This window comes from Marmota marmota, unplaced genomic scaffold (assembly GCF_001458135.2).
Source record: "Marmota marmota marmota unplaced genomic scaffold, marMar, whole genome shotgun sequence".
Classification (NCBI taxonomy): Eukaryota; Metazoa; Chordata; class Mammalia; order Rodentia; family Sciuridae; genus Marmota; species Marmota marmota.
In genome coordinates, this window is record NW_025999977.1 from 35447970 (window position 1) to 35470280 (window position 22311).

Genomic DNA, 22311 nt, shown 5'->3' on the forward strand with positions numbered 1-22311 from the left:
TGCTGAGGTTTGAACACAGGGGCCTCGCAGACCTGCTAGCAAGCACTCTACCACTGGGCTACATTCCCAGCTCTATTCTACAAGCATTTCATGAACTAAGATGTTTTAAAAGGGATGATCTATTAAAATAGCTATTAACAGGTAAAAATGAAACACACTAAATTAGTGAACTACTTTGCTACTTCTGGGATCTCACGGTTGACCCAATAGCCCATCCCCTTATTTTCTCCTACTTGAGGGGTCGATGGTAGAGAGAAAGTTTTTGCTTTTCTCACACTGAACATGGAAAGCTGCAGTGCTGGCAATTTGAGAGGGAAAAAGTTTGTTGTTGTTGGTAGGTCAGGTAGAGGAAGACTTTTAACTTGTTTTCAAAATATGTATCCTCAGGAAGGATGAACCAAAGCCAAAGGAATGGTGAGATCCCCTGGGCCACCTCATCCATGGGAAGGAAAGAGTGTGAGGGTTAAGCTCACTCTCAAGAGGGGCAGATGAGAAGAGTTGCAAAGGAGGTTAGGAAGCAGCACCTGGTGGGGCAGGAAGTGAGAAATTCTGGAAGTCAAGTGAGAAAGTATTCTAGAAAGGAGAGATCAGGGGTGCTTAATTAGGCTGTCAGGCTGAGTAACCTGAGGACCAACAACTGTGCTCTGGCCCTGGCAACACAGACCTTGACTACTGCACTTGCAGTAGATTGGTGGCAGTAAAGTCTCCAAAGAGGATGCAAGGAGAGGGGCTGGAGACTGTGGCAAGAAGCAGCAGAGACACAGGCCAGAGTGGGGTTTTTGTGGCTAAATTAATTATATGCAGTTTGAAAACACTGATAACTTTCAAAGGTTAGCACATGAGATAAATGTATTCAGTGACATTTTCCTCATTTGTACTATAACAATTTACAGAAGCAAATTTTAATCCATGGTAAATATAAGAAAAGGCCGAGTTGACTTTTTATCTGATCTGTATACACAAATTTTTTTCATGGTATTTCAGGTAATTTCACAATCCCCTAAAGCCTACTAGCAGGCCCTTCATATCCTAATTCGTCGAGCATGGTCTGGGATTCCAGTCTTGTCTCCCAGTGATTCCTGCATGTGAATAAGCGAATGTCTTAGAAAAGCTCCACTAGCTTTCTGTCAGCTTCCTCCCTGTTCTTAATATCGCTCTTGTCACTCTGAGAGGTCTAAACTTCTGACATGGTCTGCTAAAAGCAAGACCTTAGCTGGTTAGTCGAGGCTCTGTGGCCTTGCCTGGGAGCACTTCTGCGGCCAATGTAGCTCCTAGAGGGTGCTGGATCCATTTCCCTGCCTTTTCAACTACACTCTCCTCTAAGCCATGTCTACAGCTGTTTTCTCCCTGAAAGGGAGCATGAAAGTTGTAGTGGGGTGAATAGTGTCCCCCCAAATTTGTGTCCAGTCAGAACCTCAGAATGTGGCTTTATTTGAAAATAGGGTCTCTCAGATATAATTCGTTAAGACGAGGTCATACTGAACTAGGTGAACTATTTCTCTATTTCTTTAGAGAAATAGGGAAGTCCACACTTTGATATGGATTTCTGGCCTTCAGAACTGAATGAAGAGAATAAACTTTTGTCATTGGGAGACAATTTATTACAGCAGCCCTCAGAAACCTATACAGCAGTTTTAAGTGAAAAGACCAAGAAAACATTAAAAACATTGAAACTAAGACTTTCCAAGACACTCAGCTGACTTACAGTAATCATCTTTTGGCTCCAGGTCAGGAAACAATAAAATAAATGTCACTGCCACAGCCTATCTTTTCTATGGCTGGTGATCCCCAGTATCTCAATCACTGGTCATTATCATAAGTCATTATTTCTCCATGTGTACAAGTTTTAAATATCAAATCTCTCGATTCTCTCCATTATTGAAGTATGGCTTTTGTGTCCTGATAAAACATATTTCCTCTACCCCACAGCTGATAAAAATATTTATTATACTTTCCTTTTAGTGTTTTTATGGTTTCACTTTTTCTGTGATGATGATGACAAAAGCAGCTACATTTAAATAGCACTTGTATTAACTCATTTAATCTTATCTACAATTCTGTGAAGCAGACACTATTTTATGAAACTGAGGCACCAAGTGGTTAAGTCAGTCACTCAGGGTCACACAGTTAGTGATGGACAAAAATGAGATGCAAGCCCCCAGGCTAGACTGTCTAGCTGAGAGTCTGTGCTCTTACCAACAGCATAATTCTGCTTCTCAAGGAACTCCAACTTAAATATTTTATCCATCTGAATTCATTTTGGTTTAAGAAGTAAGGCAGAGCTTTAGCTTTTCATCTCAAACGTTTGGGCCAACTATTCTAAAACATATTGAATGTTCTATTTTTACACACAGATTTAAAATGCCATCATTATCATGTACTAAATTCTCATACCTACTTGAATCTGTTCCTACATTCTCGATACAATTCCATTTCATTCCTGAAGCAGATGTTAACTCTATATAATAAGGATATTATTAGCTTTTTGCCTTTCTTATTTGTTACAAATATTTTGTCACATATTTTTTTAATGCGGTCATAAAAATTCCTTCCAGTTTTCTTCTACTGCTTCAGAGTTCAAGAACTTTGGTAAGTATCCACTTCTATTCCTAATTTTTCTATGAGATTAAAAAAAACTGGCATATATTTAGCCCATTTGGAGTTCATTTGGTGTATCATAAAATAGTCTAAATATTTTTTTTTTTTGGCCTGGATTTTACAGAGATTTCTTTTACCAATTTTTTATTGTAGCGAAATACACATAACATATAATTTACCATTTTAACCATTTTTAAGTGGACAGGGGTATTAACTACATTCATAATGTATGCAGTCATCACCACCATCCATCTGCATAACTCTTCATCTTGTAAAACTAAAATTCTGCCCTGTTAAACAATCACTCTATTCCTTCTCTCCTCAGTCCCAACCACCATTTTCCTTTCTGGGTTTCTGATTTTTGCTAGTTTGGTGCCTAATATAAGTGGAATCATATATAGTATTTGTCCTTTTTTTTTTTTGGTGGGGGGTACCAGAGATTGAATTCAACCACTGAGCCAAATCCTCAGCCCTATTTTGTATTTTATTTAGAGACAAGGTCTCACTGAGTTGTTTAGCAACTTGCCATTGCTGAGGTTGGCTTTGAACTCATGATCCTCCTGCCTCAGCCTTCAGAGCCACTGGGATTACAGGTGTGCGCCATCGCGTTCAACAGTACTTGTCTTTTTGTGTCTAGTTTATTTACTTAGCATAATGTCCTCAGGTTCGTCCATGTTGTAGCATGTCAGAATCTCATTCCTGTTTGAGGCCGGAATATACCATTATATGCATATACCACCTTTTGCTTCTCTATTCATCCACCAGTAGACCAATAAACACTAGGTTGCTTTCATGTTTTAGTTTCTGTGAATAATGGTTCTATGAACAAGGGTGTACAAACATCTATTTGAGACCCTGATTTAAAACCTATTGGCTTTATGCCTGGAAGTGGAACTGCTAAACCATACAACAATTCTATTTTTAGTATTTTGAGGAATAGCCATACTGTTTTTCACAGTGGCTGTACCTCTTTACATTCTCACTAACACCATACAAGGGTTCTCTACATCCTTGCCAACACTTGTTATTTTCTGGGGGTTTTGTTGGTTTGTCTCTTTCTTTGGTAGTCATCCTAATAGGTGTGATGTGGTATCTCAATGTAGTTTTGATTTGCATTTTCCTAATGGTTAGTCTTTTCATGTGACAGTCTTTTCATGTGCTTATTTTATTGTTCACTTGTTGATTTTCTTTTTCTTTTTTTTTTTTAATACTTTTTAGTTGTCAATGGACCTTTATTTTGTTTATTTATATGCAGTACTGAGAATCAAATCCAGGGCCTCACAGATGCTAGGCAAGCGCTTGCCACCGAGCCACAATCCCAGCCCTCACTTGTTGATTTTCTTTGGAAAAATGTCTATTCAAGTCCTTTGCCTATTTGTGAATTGGGTTGTTTGATTTGTTGTTGTTGAATTTTAGGCATTTTCTATATATTCTGGATATTAATCTCTTATCAAATATATGACTGGCAAGAATTTTTCCCAATCTTTAAGTTGCCCTTTTGTTCTGCTGACAGTATCTTTTGATACACAAAGGTTTTTAATTTTCAAGAAGTCCAATTTGTCTGTTTTTTCTTTTGTTGCCTGGGCCTTTGGTGTCAGATCCAAGAAACTACTGTCAAATTCAAAGTTTTTGCCCTATGTTTCCTTATAAGAGTTTTAGTTTTTAGCTCTTAACATTTAGGTCTTTGATCCAGTTTAGTTTTAGTATATGATGTTATTAAGGGTCCAATTTCATTTTTTGCATTTGGATATTCAGATTTCTCAGAACGATTTGTTGAAAAGACTGCCCTATCCCTGATGAATGGTCCTGGAACCCTTGTCAAAAATCATTTGGTCATAGATGCAAAGGCTTGTTTCAGGGCTCTCTACTCAATTCCATCAGTCTACATGTCTATATGCAAGTACCACACTGTTAAGCTTTAGTAGGGTTTTGAAAGAGATGGCACTGAAATCTGTAGATCAATTTGGTAATACTGACATCTTAACAATATTAAGTCTTCAGTCCATCAACAGGTTACGTTTCCATTTACTTGAATCAACTTCAATTTCTTTCAGCAATGTCTTGTCGTTTTCACTGTACAAATCTTTCACTTCCTCAATTAACTTATTTTGTTCTTTATGATGCCATTATAAATGGAATTACTTTTATAATTTCCTCTTTAGATTGGTTTTTGTTAATGTGTAGAAATACCACCGATTTTTTAATTTTTTATTTTTGTAGTTGTAGATGGACAGCATGCCTTTATTTTATTTGTTTATTTTTACATGGTGCTGAGGATCAAATGCAGGGCCTCACACATGCAAGGCAAGCACTCTGCCACTGAGCTACAACCCCGGCCCCCAATACCACTGATTTTTGTTGTTGACTTTTTACTTTGTTGAAGTAATTTTATTAGTTCTACCACTTTTGTTGGAATCTTTAAATTATCTGCATATAAGATCATATTATATACAGAGATAATTTTATTTCTTCTTTTCCAATATGGATGCCTTTTGATTGCTTTTCTTATTCAACTGCTCCAGCTAAAACTCCCAATATGGTGTTGAATTAAAGTGAAAGCAATCATCCTTGATCTTAGATAAAAAGCTTTCAGTCTTTAACCATTGAGTATGATGATGATCACTGTTGTTTTTCTGCAGGTGGTTTTATTATGTTGAGGTATTTTCCTTCTATTCTATTGGATATTTGTATTAGGAAAGGATACTGAATTTTGTCAAATGCTTTTTCTGCATTAAGATGATAATATGGGTTTTTCCCCTTTGTTCTGTTAATATGGTGTATTACATTAATTGACTTTCGTATGTTGAACCACCCCCAAATTATAAGAAAAAACTAACTAGTTATGACATATAATACTTTTATTATTTTAATATCAATTTTCTAATATTTTGTTGGGGATTTTTATATTAATGTTCATAAGAGATTTTGATGTGTGATTTTCTTTCTTGTAGTGCCTTTGTCTGGTTCTGGTATCAGTAATGCTGGTTTCACAGAACAAGTTAGGAAGTGCTCCTTTCTCCTCATTTTTTTGGAAAAATTTTGATAAAATTTACCAATGAAGCCATCTGGTCCAGGACTTTTCTTTGTTGAGACATTTTTGATTATTGATTCAATCTCTTTACTAGCTATAAATCTATCCAAATTTCCTATTTCTTTGTGATTTAGCCTTGGTAGGTTTTTGCGTTTCTAGGAATTTGTCCATTTCATCCAGGTTTTTCCGTTGGCAAACAATTGCTCATAATACTATTGTAATCCTTTTTGTTTCTGTACAATCATGGATAATGGCCCTGTTTTCATTTGTCTTCAGTAATTTGAATCTTCTGTTTACTTAATTCATCTATCTAAAGGTTTGTCAATTTTGTTATCTTTTCAAAGAACCAACTTTTAGTTTCATACATTTTTCTCTATTGTTTTTCTATTCTCTATTTCATGTATCTCTGCTCTAATCCTTACTATTTCCTTTCTTCTGCTAGCTCTGAGTTGAGTCTGTTCTTCTTTTTCTAGTTTCTTACGTTGTAAAGTTATGTTGTTGACTTGAAATCTTTCCTTTGTTTTAATAATTATGTAGAAGTCTACACTCCCCCCTTAGCAATGCTTTTGCTATGTCCTACATTTTGTTATGTTGTGTTCCTTCATTTGTCTCTAAGTATGTTCTATTTGCTTTTATAATATCTTCTTTAATCCACTGATTATTTAAGAGTGCATTATTTAATTTATAACAATTTTGTTAATTTTCTAGTTTTACTTCTGTTACTGATTTCTAACTTCATCCTGGGGTAGTCAGAGAAGATAATTTGTATGATGTCTATCTTTCTAAATCTGTTGAGATAATTTGAGGCTTAACATATGGTCTGTCCTAGAAAATGCTCCACATGCACTTGAAAAAAAAAAAAAGTCTGCTATTGGTGTTGGGTAGAGTGTTCTACATACGTCTATTATAAAATTCAATAACATACAAAGCCTCTGCTCCCTCTATACTCATCCCTATCAGTCATCACAAAATTACGCCTTTAGACACTGCATGACCTAAAACATAAACTAAATTTCTTAATGTATTAATTTTTTAAGTTATGTAGAAAACAAACTGTGGAGTTACAAATTAAAGTTACAATAATACTAACTTTTAAACTAGTAAGTGTATTGTAAATGTGTTAGTCTTTAAACAAAGAGTTACAAACTACTACTGCAATAATACTAGCTTTTGTAATTGTTCATGTATTTACCTTTATTGAGATCCATATTCCTTTATATGGCTTTGAGTAACTGTCTAGTGTTCTTTCATTTTACCCAAAGCACAGGACTCCCTTGAACATTTTTTTGCAGGACAGGATTAATTCTAATGAACTCTCTTGGATTTTGTTTATCTGGGAGTGTCCTATTTTCTCCCTCATTTTTGAAGGAAAGTTTTATCAGATACAGAGTTCTCAGTTGACGTGTGTGTGTGTGTGTGTGTGTGTGTGTGTTTCTGGCCACCAAAGTTTTCTGTTGAGAAATCTGCTAGTAATCTTATTAAGGATTCCTTAATATGACACGTGAAAAATTCCTCTTAATCAATATAAACAGCCTTGCACTCTCTCAAATCCTACCCTAGAAATGCTGTATCAGTGGAGTCCATGTAATGACTTATAAACCCCTTGCCCACATTTATAATTCATTTACACAGAGCTTTTGTTTCATTCCCTAGACTAAATCTATTTCTTACATCCATCACAGACTATGCTTAGGAAATACAGCAAGCAGAGAATGACTATGAGGAACCAACACTGACCCCTGAAGAGAATTAAAGGCTTCTCATACAGAAGAGTGGCCAATCTCAGCTGCTGAGGAGGCTGAGGCAGAAGGATCGTAAGTTTGAGGCCAGCCTCCACAACTCAGTGACAGTCTATCTCAAAATAAAACTAAAAAGAGATAGAAAGTGTTTGATCTCCAGAACTGCCCCCCATGGGGGAGGGTGATGCAATTCTAATATAAATGCTGGAAAATCTCCACAAAGGGAAAAGTCTAACTGTCCCCTTCCCCAACACTAACCTTAACATCCTTAGCCAAGTTTCATCAAAATGTTGGCCTAACGCACAAAGTGTTAGCCCTTTGAATCCTGGAGGTCCTCATAGCAGGAAGGAATAAGATTGCATTAGGTCCTATTACAAAAACTTCCAGAAGGGCTCCAGGCCAGGAATGAAGCAATTTCCCATCTCCCCTGCTTGGCTAATTCTCTGCTCTACTTGGAGCTAAGTGAGTTGCTCTGTTTCCTGGTCTGATAACCCTAACCTTGGCTTCCCCAAACCTCACTTAAACAAACAAATGAAACAAACTTAAGAGTGCAAACGGCTTTTGGTTAAACAGGTCTTGGTTTGGTGTTACTATTTGTTAAGCATAAGATAGCAGGATAGCAGACTTATTAGTTCACCTTGCTAAGCCTCAGATACCTCAGCAGTAAAATAAAAATAATACTTATTTTCCAAAGTTATAATTTGTATAAAATATATCTGTTCCCTTCCCTCTTTCCTTTCAGGTAATACTCAGCCATCAATTGCTCCACTTTAATTTGACTGACAACCTGCCCCACTGAACATCAATACCGCCTTGCCTCCAGAGAAAATATCAAATAGAAATCCACACAAAGGAACACTAACAATATGTAAAAATATATATTGTATAATTCTATTTATATGATATCCAAGAAAAAGAAAAACTAAATTGTGATGTCAGAAATCAGAAAGTAGCTGCCTATGGGGAAAGGAGTCATGGTTCATTTGAATGGAAAGGACGTAAGAAAATTTTCTGTGGTGATAAAAATAGAAATTATGGTTATATAAAAGGATATATAATAGTTAAGCAACATCAAGTTAACATTAAAAATATGTTGTGTTTTATTAGACATAAGTTATACCACAATTAATATAATATTTTATGTACTATTCACATGCACTTTAATATGATGGAGAAATGTGTTTTAACATAAATCTTCCCACAAACTTAAGGTATGACACAAAGATAAATATCAGGCATGCTTACATGTGATTTCTATCTTCAGTTCCTACTAGCTATGTGACTGATCAAGTTATATAAGCTCTCTGGGCCTCACATTAATCAACTGTAAATTGAGGAATATTTTGTATATACCTCAAATACTATGATCTATAAAAGATAATCCACTGTAAGTGGCAAGACAATAGTAAGCACTCAATGTATGTTAATTCCCATATACAAACAGCAAATTAGGTGTCAAGAATATAATACTGAAATTATTTTTTCTAAAATGATTACCAGCTTATCAAGAAGAAAAGAAAAAGGAAAAAACTAAACAAATCAACATAAGCATTTAAACTGAGAAAGAAGCAGGGACACACACAAGGATGTGTACAGGATATTCCTGGAAAACTGAACAAGGGCTAATTATGCATGATTATGAAAATCAGTTTTATGATAATTAAAAGTATGTATAATCTAGAATATGAATATTTTAAAGGTATGATTATACAAAAGCATTCCTGATTTTACCAACCTACTTCTCAGTCAAAATTAGCACACAGAGTGGAGGGAATGGAACCGGGGAAAGGAGGAGGGAAGGGAAAGGGAAAGTACTGGGATTGAATTAAAGCAAATTATATTCCCTGCTTTTACCATTATGTCAAAATGACTCCTATTGTTTTCACTGAAAAGAACCTATAAGAAATAAAAAAGAAAAAGGAAAAAGAAATATCAGAACTAAATTGAAGGTATTCCCCTCCTTCTCTAGGTTCCTTCTCTTAAAAAAAAAAAAAAGATTATGGGCTGGGGTTATGGCTCAGAGGTAAAGCGCTCATCTAGCATGCGAGAGGCACTGGGTTTGATCCTAAGCACCACATGAAAATAAAATAAAGATATTGTGTCCACCTATAGCTAAAAAATAAATATTTTTTTTAAAAAAGATTAGGATATGGAAGAAACAAAAATGGTATTCCTTTATTACAAACACTGGAGAAGGAAAAATCCCAGAATGATCTGAGGCTAATTTACTCTGTGTCTGTATTAAAATGGGTGTAAATTTACATATTCTCATAAACTTACAATAAAAAAGAATTAACATCATTATAATCAGTATCTATAAAGAAGTAGAAAAAAAACAGATAAAAAGAATTTTGAACCAAATTAAAATAGAATGGGGTCAGGTAGTGTCAAACGTGAAAATATCAGAGATTTTTTGAAAGACAACTGTTGCCAAACACATAGAGTCAAATTAAGGACAATTTTTTTTTTTTACCCGAGATAAAAATATTCCAGGCAATCTATCAACTGTCTCTTGCACACTGAGACTAGTTGTCAGAGTATGAGACAAGTTGGAAGAGTATGCCACAAAGCTGGATATACCTATCACTAGCCATTTTGACTTTCTATCAATGACGACCTAACCACTATAGAGTGATTCCACCCACACCCACCAGAAACTGCAGAGTGACATCAGAATTCATATTGCTTCTAAAGGGAGCTACTGAACCAGACACAGGGGTGCATGCCTATAATTCCAGTGACTTGGGAGGCTGAGACAGGAGGATTTCAAGTTTGAGACCAGCCTCAGCAGCTTAGCGAGGTCCTAAGCAACTTTGGCTCAGTGGTTAAATGTGGTTCAATCCCTAGCACCAAGTAAACAAAAATTCACCAAAAACCCTACAGGGAGCCACTGACAGGGCTTGCACACAATATAAACAGACAAATTATCTCACCATGGCTATCTCCTATTTGAATACCTGAAAACATTATCTTGGTGACTTTATCAGTCTTTATTAGCTTGGTGCTGAAGATGAGAGTTTGACCTGAGTAAGTCCCTGGTTATGCTCTCAGTAACATTTCCCCAATAAATCCAAATGTGAATTTACATAACATCTAACATCTAACATAACATAACATCTAACATAAGCATGTTATGCTTCTCTAAGTGCTCTGTTTATGTGCAACATTTCCCAGAACAGGAACAACTCCAGGTCCCTGTGCAGGAGGGAAGTCTCAAGAATCTAAAGGCTGCCCTTGATTGTTTCCAAAAGTACTTAACTTTGATAAAAACTAATTTCAAGCTCATCAAAATATTCATGCTCAGATGAAATAGTAATGTACAAAAGAAAGTTTGTTTCATATTCTGAAACAAAGGAACAAAGAAAGAATTGGAGGAAAAAGAAATTAAAATATTACCTTGTCATGAATTTAAACAAAACCCTAATAATTTTATCTACAAAACAACTCAATTTTCACTTAGGTTTAGAGTGATATAAAATAATTATTGTAGTAAGACAGGAATAAGATTAGAAAAAATTAAATGGGAATCAGAACATATTTTGCTAGAGTTGAAAGTTACCTATGATTAAAGGGGTGAGAAGCTATGAATATGATCAGCAATATATGTCTGAAAAATCCATTTCAGGTAAAAGTAAAAGCACCTCAATTCATGCTGGGGAAAGTTTGGTGCTTTGTTTTGTTTTGCTTCACTCTTCTGAAAAATGCTAAAATACATTTCCATGAACTTTGGGTCTGTTTGTTTTTTCTTAGGTAGGGTTGCTGAAAGATTTCTAAGCAAGTGGTATAATTACAATGACTTGAACTTGGTATACAACAGGCCAAATCAACAACTGAAAGTTTTAGAATCAACTAACTATTCTCAGGTTATTTTGCCAGAATTGTCTCCATTGGTGTCTACTGTTGTGACTAACAATAAGATTATTCTAAACATTACTTCTCCTATATGTTTACAGATATTCAATACAGAAGTATTACCTAAACATTCATAAGAAATTTTTTCATCCTGAGAATGAATGACACTCCTAAGCTGCAGGGGATAGGAAAAAGGAAATATAAATAAAATTCTCTAATTCCTTTTCAACTATTGCAATTGCAAGGGACTGGAATGATCCAGAAGGTGTCTATTTTATTCTAAATCACCTTCAATAAAGCAATTGTTTTATATTTCCATGCCTTTGTTTCAAATATATATATATAAGACTCTCAGATATGAGTTAGCAAGATTTAGTGTACTTAATAGAGCATTCAACTACAAAGCATTATCTTGGTACTTTATAACTCTCAAAACAATCTCTGAACGGTTTTTCTGACTGGTATCATTAGTTCCCTTAAAATATGGAAATTAATGGGGGCAGGGAGCATGTACATTCCAGAGTCAGATACAGCTTTTTGACAGTACAAATCTATCCCATGCAGCTGTGGTGAGAATTAAATGAGCTAATATAAGTCAAGCTCTTAGAATAGTGTCTGACACACAGGGAGCTCTTGGTAAATGTTAGTTTTTATTACTTTATCATGTACCACTTTGACTGCTTTATGTGCCTTGGAAAGCAGGAAAGAATAAGTGGCAGAGAATCAGAAAAGCCCTTTCCTCTGATGCTTACATACCAGAACAAACACAAGTTTCTCTCTTCTGGGGGTGAGGGCCTAGACCTAGCCATTTGGGTTCTTTACATAAAACTAACTTATATTGGTGCCAAGCATGAATGGATGATTGGGATTTTCTCAGGATCCAAAACGCCAATCTGGTGAGCCCATGGTTACTAATCCTTAGCAGATATGAAGGATTACTGTTGGCTAAAGTACAGATTAAGAGGGGAAATCCCACTCGCATCAGTAAGACAAGCAGAGGGATTTGAAACTGGAGGCACCTGACAGAAGCTGATCAATGAGGCCAGTTAAGGAGGCGCTGACACAGCCAAGCAGCAGCACAGACACCAATGGGAGAGAAGAGCAAACTGATGGCACGGAGACCTGTGTCTGTTCATGTCAAGAAGGAAGAAGCGGCACATTGTCCTCCTGATGAGGTGTGCAGGCTAGCCTAGCCTAGCCCAGCCCTGGAGGGCAGCACCAAGGTCCTCTCGTGCTCTGACAGTTAGCAGCACTGTCTAAATGAGAAGTGTTGTATTTTTTATATGTGAAAGAAAACAGAATTAACTTCAAGTTTATCTTGTTTTTTTAGGACAGAATTCAGAAAGCATTCTTACCAAAGAAAGATCTTTTTTAGAAACCACATAAGTATACAAAAGACAAATAGCATCCTCAGTCCTCTCATTTGCTTTGGGCCCTATCAGCGCCCTGTGCCATGGGGTGAGGTGTGAAGAAGAATGAATGTCTCCATGGAGAACTGCAGCCATGTAGACAGGACAAGTGCTAGAATGCTGGGGCACTGTGCAAGCTCATTTGCTAAAAACTCTGCTGTGCCACTCTTCACTTTTTAAGCCACCTTCACACTGTAAAATTCAAGTGCCTTCTTTCTGTAATGGATGCTCTCAATATGAAATATTTAGAAAGTACAAGGAAAAGAAAGAAAAGTATTTGAAGGGGTTAATATAGCTCCTCCAAGTGGGTATACGGTTTCATTAGAAGCCATAGATCTTTCAAATGGATTGCATGAACTGGAGCCTAAAGATAACTTGGTCAATTACACAGCTGTGCTTCCAAGACCAGGCATATAAGTCAAAGGCTGGGGCTCTAGGGCAGGGACCTGATAAGTTACATTTTAGAACAACTGGGGTACAAATAACATGTCCTAGGGCTACTAAGGTATTATCATGTATTTGTTGTTATTTCTGCTTTTTCAAGATTTCAAATTCATCTTTGTGTACATGTGACCTGTAGATCAAACTCAGGGCCTTACATGTGCTAGGCAAGCACTCTACCCCAGCCCTGAAGTTTATCATTCTAAATAGCATATGTTGATTACTACAAGTGTTAAGATATAAAGCATTACATTTTCTAGCTTCATATTCTATAAGCTCCTGCATACCATATCTTTGTACATTATCCACAACTGCATTTTTCCTGAAAGGTCTTTTTATTTAATTCTATTAGATAACAAACACAGTGGCCAAATCTCCCACCCTTTCTGTAAGGGTAACTTCATTACACCAAAAATTGTACGTTGCAAAGAAAGGCTTATCTATCAGTTCTATACTGTTTATACCCTCTGAAAGTATGCAGTAAATGCTTATGAAATGATTAAACAACTGAGTATAGGATTTACTCCAGCTCTACAAATCACAGTATACACTGAGTTGCTCAAAGTAGCAAATAATATAAAGAGCATTCTATTGGGTTTCTGCAAACTGACAGTATATATATATAAACCACATGTCAGATTATCATAACTGAGTCGCAGTAATATTCAGTTTATGAGTGCACAGATACTTATTTAAAATAAGAATTCTGAATGAAGAAAAAAATAATTCTATTTATTACATGTATTCAACAAACACATACAGTATTCAATGGAACAATTTATATCATGTAATCAAGATTAATATAAAACACCAACTGAAACAACACAATATGAATATCCTACCTGAACATCTTTATATTTGTCTCGTAAGTCCAAAAGCCGGTGATAAGCTTTAATGGCTTCTGAAAATTCCCCAACATCAGTGCTGGTGAGGATGTAGTTTTCCCAGATTTGCCAGTGTTCATAGTTACACTTGAGGGCTTCTTGTAATGTTCTAAAAGCTTTTACTCTATTGAAAGTAAAATTTTAAAGAGAACAAAAGAACTTTTTATTAAAATCAATCATAAGATAAGTATTTAGAATGTTAATGTGAACTGTCAGACCTTCAAGTTTCATGTTAATAAACAGAGAGCCCAATCTACCTCAAACTTCCCTATAAAATTCAACGACAGGCCCTTTGGTCTATATATAGCATACCTACAGAGTTACTCCTTCCCTAATCTATTTATTAGTAATAAGGATATTATATTATAACTGGATGTCAGCCTCAAATGTCATCCAGGAAAAGGCCCACTCAAGTTCCAGACTTAGAGTGGTCAAGCAAGCACAACTGCAAACCTGCAAGACAAATAGTAGGAAGCAAAGCAGTAGGGAAGACAGCAGAGGTAAGGAAGTCAAAAAACCCAAAAAGTTCCTCACATTCTACATGAATCTATAAACCAAAATTTCCCAACCAATGCTGGGGGAGGGGAAATCTACACTAGGAAAGACAACCAACAAAATTAACCAGAGGACACAAATTTGCTAAAGATAAAATTAATTTTAAGAAATAATCAAATTTTTAAACAAGTTTGTTCAGAATACTGAAAGAAATATTTAAAGGGAACAGGAGATTGTGAAACAGGTACAAATGAAACAAGACAAGAAAAAAAAACTGAAAACTTTACAATTAAAAGAAACTTTAAAGCAAAAAAACAAAACTCATCAGGTAACCAAAATTAGACTGCATATTGTCAAAAGAAAACTGGTCAACTACAAGATAATAATGAGGATTTCACAAAAAAATCAGATTAAAAAATGAAAGAACTATGAACAGAGGAAAGAATGAGGTAAGGTTCAAATATACATCTGATAGATATTCCAGAGGAAGTGAATGCAGAAATTATATGAAGCTATATATCCAAAAATAATAGCTAAGCATTTTCCAAAACTGAACAAAGACCTAAATTCTATGATCAAAAGTATATTTTGCACACTAAACATTACAAATAAAAATAAATCAACACGTATATATTTTGTGAAATAGTAGAACATAAAGATAAAAGTAACAAAGGAAAAACAACCAAAGATTAGTAAGTATGTCTATAGTTACAAGACAAAAAAATAGAATATTTCCTTTAAAGTGCTGAATGAAAATAACTGCCAGCCTAAAATTTTATAGCCAACTCAACTTGCCACTCAAAAGTAAATGCACAATCAAATATTTTTAGATATATAAAGATTAACCACTTACTGACCCTAACTAAAAGAACTATAAAAGGTTCCCCGCCTGTAGAAACAAAAGGAAATTAAGAAAAAATAGAAACACTTCTTCAAAATCAAATATAAATTGTTTCTAGGAGTTTTTTCTTTCATTTTTTTCCTTCTCTATTCCACCCCTACCACCATCAAATATATAATAGTAATTGCCTTCAATAGTAGTGGATTAGGACTCTTTAGTTCTCTCATTTACAGAGAGTAGATATAAAATTACCCTATTGGAAAGAAATCAATAAGCAGCAATCCACAATTATTGAGATTATCCTTTTTCCTCTATGTCTTTGCCTACTCTAATCATAAGCTACTGGCCTCAACATTTTTTAAATGAATTATTTTTTTCTTCCTGGAAAGTATACCTTCTTTTTAAGGAACTTTACATCAGGATTCACTTATTAAATCCATTACAATATTGAAACTGCATTACGAGAAGTTATATACAAAATAGGAAACTTTCCCAAGGTACTGATACAGGAAACTAGACAAAAAAGTGCAAAAAAACACGAGTGAAGAATCCTGTGATAAAAATGTAGTTTCTAGCATATGTTTAGAATATGTTAAACTTTAGAATATGTTTGTTTTGAGAGGAGCAGTAATAATTTACTTCTGGGGCTGGGGTTATGGCTCAGTGCCAGAGAACTTGCTTAGCATGTGTGAGGCACTGGGTTTGATTCTCAGCACCATATAAAAATAAATAAAGGTATTGTGTACATCTACACCTAAAAATATTTTTAAAAATAAAAATATAATTTACCTCTGAAGTAACAACTTCACAAAACAAAACCTAGCCATGGCTGGAGCTATGGAAACAGTAAAGGAAAGAAAACAGTAAAGAAGCAAGAATAAAGAAATTATTTACCTCTGACCTTGCAACCCAGTTTTCACACAAAAACTTATTAATGGAGTAATAGAAAGGCAAGAATTATAAAGAAGTTGAAAAGCAATTTACAGGACCTATCTCTACAGAATTCCTAAGATTATTGGGCTGGAACACAAGGTAAAAATATCAAGACCCTGACTAGATACAAAATTATCTGGGTTACTAGAAAAACTAATTGAGATCACTTTACAACTATGACAGGGATTTCCCCATCCGATGTTTTAGACCAAAAAGGGGTCTCTAGTGGGTTTCACATAATCAGTTGTAATCAAGAACATAATATTATTTTCTGAAGACAATGGTAAAACAAATAGTGCTTTACGTAGATTATCATACAAGAGTAGAGGAAGCATTTCATGATCTCAGTAATATGGTTTAATGGTATCTTCAGAACTATCTTGTGATTCCACAAAGAAAAATTAAGTTTTAAAATAATGCCAAATAAAAATGTAAATATATTCATCCTTAAATTAACTTATTAAAACTCTGGCAACAACAATTCTTATCCCTTTTCTTCCTTCTGCTTTTTGTAGTCAGTCAATAAGCCCAGTTGGCTGTCCCCTTTATAAACTGTTTGGCATCTGCCCTTTCTTTTTCCACTCTAGTTATCTCATGCTTGGATTGTTACAACAGCTGTTTTCTAACTGGCTTCCCAACCTCCAGTTTCCTCTGTAGTCTGTGTCACAAGCTTCCCCCAGATAAATCTTCCTAAAATGCTTTCTTCATGAAATTACCCCCACCAAAATCTCTTACTTCCCCATTACATGTGGGATAGTCTCAAACTTGTGAGTCAAACAATCAGAATGCACACCAATTTGACCCAAACCTACCTTTCTGACCTATCTTTCACTGCAGGTCCCGAATTACTCTATAGCTGGACTATCTCCTAAAATAATCCATTCATTTCTGTCATCTACATTTGGTCACATTATTTCCTTGCCTAAAAAGCTATCCTATGTGCCCTGTATCCATCTTTCAAATTTAGCTTGAGTTCAATATAAGCATTTCTGACCCAGGATCACATACCTTCTCTTTTCTGAGATTCCCAAAGGACTAAAGTGTCTAAAACAAAACAAATGTTCTACAAATATCATCTATTATTATTATGGCCCTCTTTGGATTCTCATCTGATATTTACCAAATATAGCTTATACTGCTAATCACTTTTTAAAATTACGTGGGATATTTTATTTTTCAAACTTACATTTCCTGAAGACACTAGTTCATTCAGATGTATTTATGTATTTCAACAAATGTCTAGTATAAATCAAGCAATTAATAAAAAAAAAATTTTTTTAACTATCAATTAAGTCGACCAACTAAAGGCACGCTTGCTTTCATTATGTAATGAAATTTAGGATGTAAGACCTCAGCATTAGAAAGATTTCAGATGCTATTTCTTATTTTATTCCATGTTAAATGTTTTTAATAAGCAAACTATACATTTAGAATTCAAAGGTGTCTATTAACTGATTCTAACTAATATATGAGGGTGGAAAGGAAAAAGATAAAGTGTAAGACATGGTGATTCTTATGGTGATTGGAGAAAATCTCACTTATTTTGGAAGCAAAGTTCTTCAAATTTATCTGATATACTTACTTTTGCTTTAATCGGATGTAGGAGGTTGATAAATTGTTCCAAGCCTCAGCATTCTGAAATGATAGAGAATAATAGAGAACTATAGACTATTTTCACTTGGTAAAACAATTGCTGGAACAAAACACATAACACATTTTCCTAGTCTGATATGTGTTATTAAAAATCAATAAGATGGTTAAAAGTAAAAGTATAAAATGAAATCAAACTTTAATAATGTATAAAAAGTCAAAAAATAATAAACCAATGATGTAACTATTATAGCACTGATGTATAATTTAAGATTTTATTTTCAAATGTATATTTACAAATAGAAAATTTATAACACAATTTGTATAATATACAAATTTATTACAAATCCAAGGTAATGCAGAATATTGGTTTTTTGGTTTTTGTTTTTTGGTTTTTTTTGGGTACCCGGGATTGAACTCAGGGACACTCAACCACTGAGCCACATCCCCAGTCCTATTTTGTATTTTATTTAGGGACTCATCACTAAATAAATACAAAAAAAGAAAAACCAAACAGAAAAAAACCCCAGGGATCCATCAGAATGAGGCATATAGTAAATTGTATATACTTGTATAATGCAATACCATACAGCAATTTAAAAATGAAATGCTATTACAACTAACAACATAAGGCAAAACCCAGAAATAAACGTCAAGTGAAAGTAATTAAAAAAAAAAGTTCACTATCTATAACTGTAATGTTATGGTTTAGATGAGAGGTGTCCTCCAAAGGCTCACATGTGAGACAATGTAAGAAGGTTCAGAGGAGAAATGATTGGGTTGTGAGAGTCTTAACCCAATAATTGAATTAATCCCCTGATAGGGATTGACTGAGTGGTAATTGAAGTGGTAGGGTGTGGCTAGAGAGGTGGGAATTGAGGTGTGGCTTTGGGGTGTATATTTGTATCTAGCAATCTCGATCTGCTTCCTGATCACCACGTGACCTGCTTCCCTCTGCCACACACTCCACCATGATGTTTGTTTAGCCTCATCTCAAGCCCCAAGGAATGGAGCTAGCCTTCTATGGATTAAGACCTCTGAAACCATGAGCCCTAAATAAACCTTTCTTCCTCTACAGTTGTTCTAGTCGAGTCCTTTAGTCATAGCAGCGAAATAGCTAACTGAAGCACTCTATTTATATGAAAATATAGAACAGGCATCTATCTATATCTTGGAATGCAGAAAAAAATTAAGAATAAATTAGTGATTGCTAAGGGACACAGGGGTTAGAGTTCACAGTGAGGGAGGGGCAACAGAGCACAAGGGAACTTTTTGCAATGACTAGAAGGTTCTTCATCTCAAAAGGGGCCATAAATTACAAAACAACAATCTGAATCTCTTAGAACCAACCAAATGTTCATTTAGGATTTGTCATGCAGTCTTCAAATTATATTGCACTTACATCAGACACAGTAGTATGTACACACTTGTAATCCTAGCACTCAGAAGACTGACGCAGGAGGATCCCTTGATTCTAGGAGTTCAAAACCAGCCTAGCCAACACAGTGAGACTTCATATTAAAAAAAAAAAAAAAAAGAAAGAAAAGAAAGAAAGAAAGAAAAAGAAAAAGAAAGAAAGAAAGAAAGAAAGAAAACTATATTGCTCTTCAAGAATGAAATGGAAAAAAAAAATAGGTGGCACTGGGATTCCATTACAAATATTTAGATAATTTGGTCTACATTTGAGATGAAAGCTAGATTCCAAAAATCAAGAGTCTATTAAGTAAATGCCTATTAATAATGTGGTCTTCATCCTTTTCCTTAAACACAAACTACTTTATAATCTAAACACTTCTGATGACTGGCTAACTGCAATAATTTCCATGCACATCCAAAAGACCAAAAGTGATAATTAAAAAGCTGGAGTGTAAATTCTCTCTAACACCTTAAACAAAGATCTACCATCATAAACTTTACTTTTTGTTCATAATTTTCACAGAAAGTAATTTTGGTGAAATATGCTATTAACACTCTAAACTTAGAAATGAAATGATAAAGACTAGGGCTGGGGGTATAGCTCAGTCACAGAATGCTTGCCTAGCACATATGAGGCCCTACGTTCAGAGAAAGAAAAAAAGAAGGAAGAGGGGGAGTAAGGGAAAAAAGGAAGAGTAAGGAAAAAGGGAAGGGGAAGGGAGTGAAGAAAGAAAGAAGGCTGGTTGGTTGGTTGGTTGGCTGGCTGTGTGGTGACGCACACCTGTAATCCCAGTGGCTCGCGAGGCTGAGGCAGGAAGATCGCAAGTTCAAAGCCAGCCTTGGCAAAAGAGAGCTGCTAAGCAACTCAGTGAGACCCTGTCTCTAAATAAAACACAAAATAGGATGTGCCTCAGTGGTTGAGTGCCCCTGAGTTCAATCCCTGCCACCCATCCCACCAAAATACATATGTTTCTACAGAAAAATTGATTTAATTTAGTTTTAGATTTAAAACTAAAATTGTGAAAACAATTCCATTTACAATACCATAAAAAGAATAAATATTTAGGAATACTTTAACAAAAGAAATGTAAAATTTATACTCTGAAAACTATAAAATACTGAAAGGAATTAAAGAAAAGCTAAGTAAATAGAAAGACATTCCATATTCGTGGGATGAAAGACTTAGTATTATTAAGATGGCAATATTCCCTGTCCTAGTTTTCAGATTCAATACAATCCTTATCAACATCCCAGCTGCATTTTTTTGTATAAATTGACAAAAATTCTATATGAAAATTTAAGGAGCAATGAATAGTCAAAACAATCTTGAAAAAGAAAAAGTTGGAATATTCACACTTACCACTTTCAAAACTTACTACAAAGTTTCAAATAATTTATGATTATCAAATAATTTATGATTCATAATTAAATCCTTATATTTATAGTCAGTTGATTTTTTGACCAGAGTGACAAGACCATTCATTTGTCTTTTTAACAAATGATTCATTTGTCTTTTTAACAAATGATTCTGGGACAACTGAATATCCACATGTAAAAGAATGAAATTGGACTCCTTTTCTTACACCATACACACAAGATTAATTTAAAAGGGTCTCTAGATCTAAATGTAATGGCTAGTACTATAAAAGAAAAAGTAGGAGTAAATCTTTATGACCTTGAATTTGGCGATGGATTCCTCAAGACATGAGAACAAAAGTATGAGAAACAAACAAAAATGTTAGATACTGTCAAAACTTAAAAACTTTTATGCTCCAAAGAATACTAGCAAGAGAGTGAAAATACAACTTGAAGAATAGGAGAAGATACTTCTAAGTCATAAAGAACTTAAAATTAACATATATAAAGAACTCATAATTCTATAGTAAAAAGACAATTTAACAGGGCTGAGGATACAGCTCAGTTGGTACAGTGCTTGCCTCACATATACAAGGCCCTGGGTTCAATCCCCAATACCATACACACACAAAGACAACTAACTGAATTTTTTAAATGGGCAAATGATGATGATGTGAACAGACATTTCTCCAGAGATGATACATGAATGGCCAATTATTACATAGAAAGATGTTCAAAATAATTAGCCCTCAAAGAAATGCAAATTGAAACTATGAGATACCACCCCAAGAATGGCTATAGTCAAAAAAGGCAGATAATACACAAATGCTGGCAAGATGTTGAAAACTTGGAACCCTCATTCATTGTTGGTGAAAATATAAAATGCTACTTTGTAAAACAGTCTGGCAGTTCCTCAAAAGTTTGAATATAGAGTTATCATATGACCCAGCAACTCTACCATTAGGTATATACGCAAAAGAAATGGAAACATGTGTCACCAGAAACTTGTAAATGAATGTTAATCATAGTAGTAGTCATCATAACAGCCAAATTGTAGAAACAAATCAACTGATAAATGGATAAATGGGATACATCTACATCATAGAATATTACTTGTCAATAAAAAGGAATGAAGTACTAATACATGCTGCAACATGGATGAAGCTTAAAAACATTAATGTAAGTGAACAATGCCCGTCATAGAAGCTCGAATATTGTATGACTTCATTTACATGAAATGTCTGAAATAGGCAAATCTATAGAAAGAATGTACATCAGTGGTTGCCTAGAGCTAGAGAGGGACAGGAAGAGTTTAGAGAGAAAAGGGGAATGACTGCTGATGGGTACCAAGGTTTCTTTTAAGGGCAATAAAAATGTTGCAAAATTCACAATTCTGAACATACTGAAAATCTGCTCAATTATACATAAATTATCAATTCTATAAAGCTGTTAAATAGAAAAATACTCCCCAATAAAAGAACCTACTAGTAATGCAATTAACATAGGCAGCATATGTTAGCAAATGATAAAACAGACATGACATTTGGCTGGACTCAGCAATGCACATTTTTAACTAAAATTTGTTTTATAAAACTATATTCAAAATGAAACCACAGTTTTTATGAGAAAAAATCTTATTTCCAGACTTATAAATCCTATATCTTGAGGTGTGACCTTCTATGAAATGTATACTTTTTTCTACCACAAAAGAAATTACTGTTGTGAA

At 34.7% G+C, this 22311-nt stretch overlaps 1 protein-coding gene across 4 annotated transcripts in view; it reads right to left on the reverse strand.

The window, feature by feature from the left end:
• Ttc27 (tetratricopeptide repeat domain 27) overlaps positions 1-22311 on the reverse strand; it is a 155937-nt gene that overhangs the window by 11347 nt on the left and 122279 nt on the right. For all 4 annotated transcript variants that reach the window (XM_015479784.2, XM_015479785.2, XM_048804572.1 and 1 more), the window contains 2 exons: positions 17806-17858; positions 13913-14078 (listed from right to left, as the gene is read on the reverse strand). In XM_015479784.2, coding sequence (XP_015335270.1) covers positions 13913-14078; positions 17806-17858 — 219 coding nt within the window. The remainder of the gene's footprint in view (positions 1-13912; positions 14079-17805; positions 17859-22311) is intronic.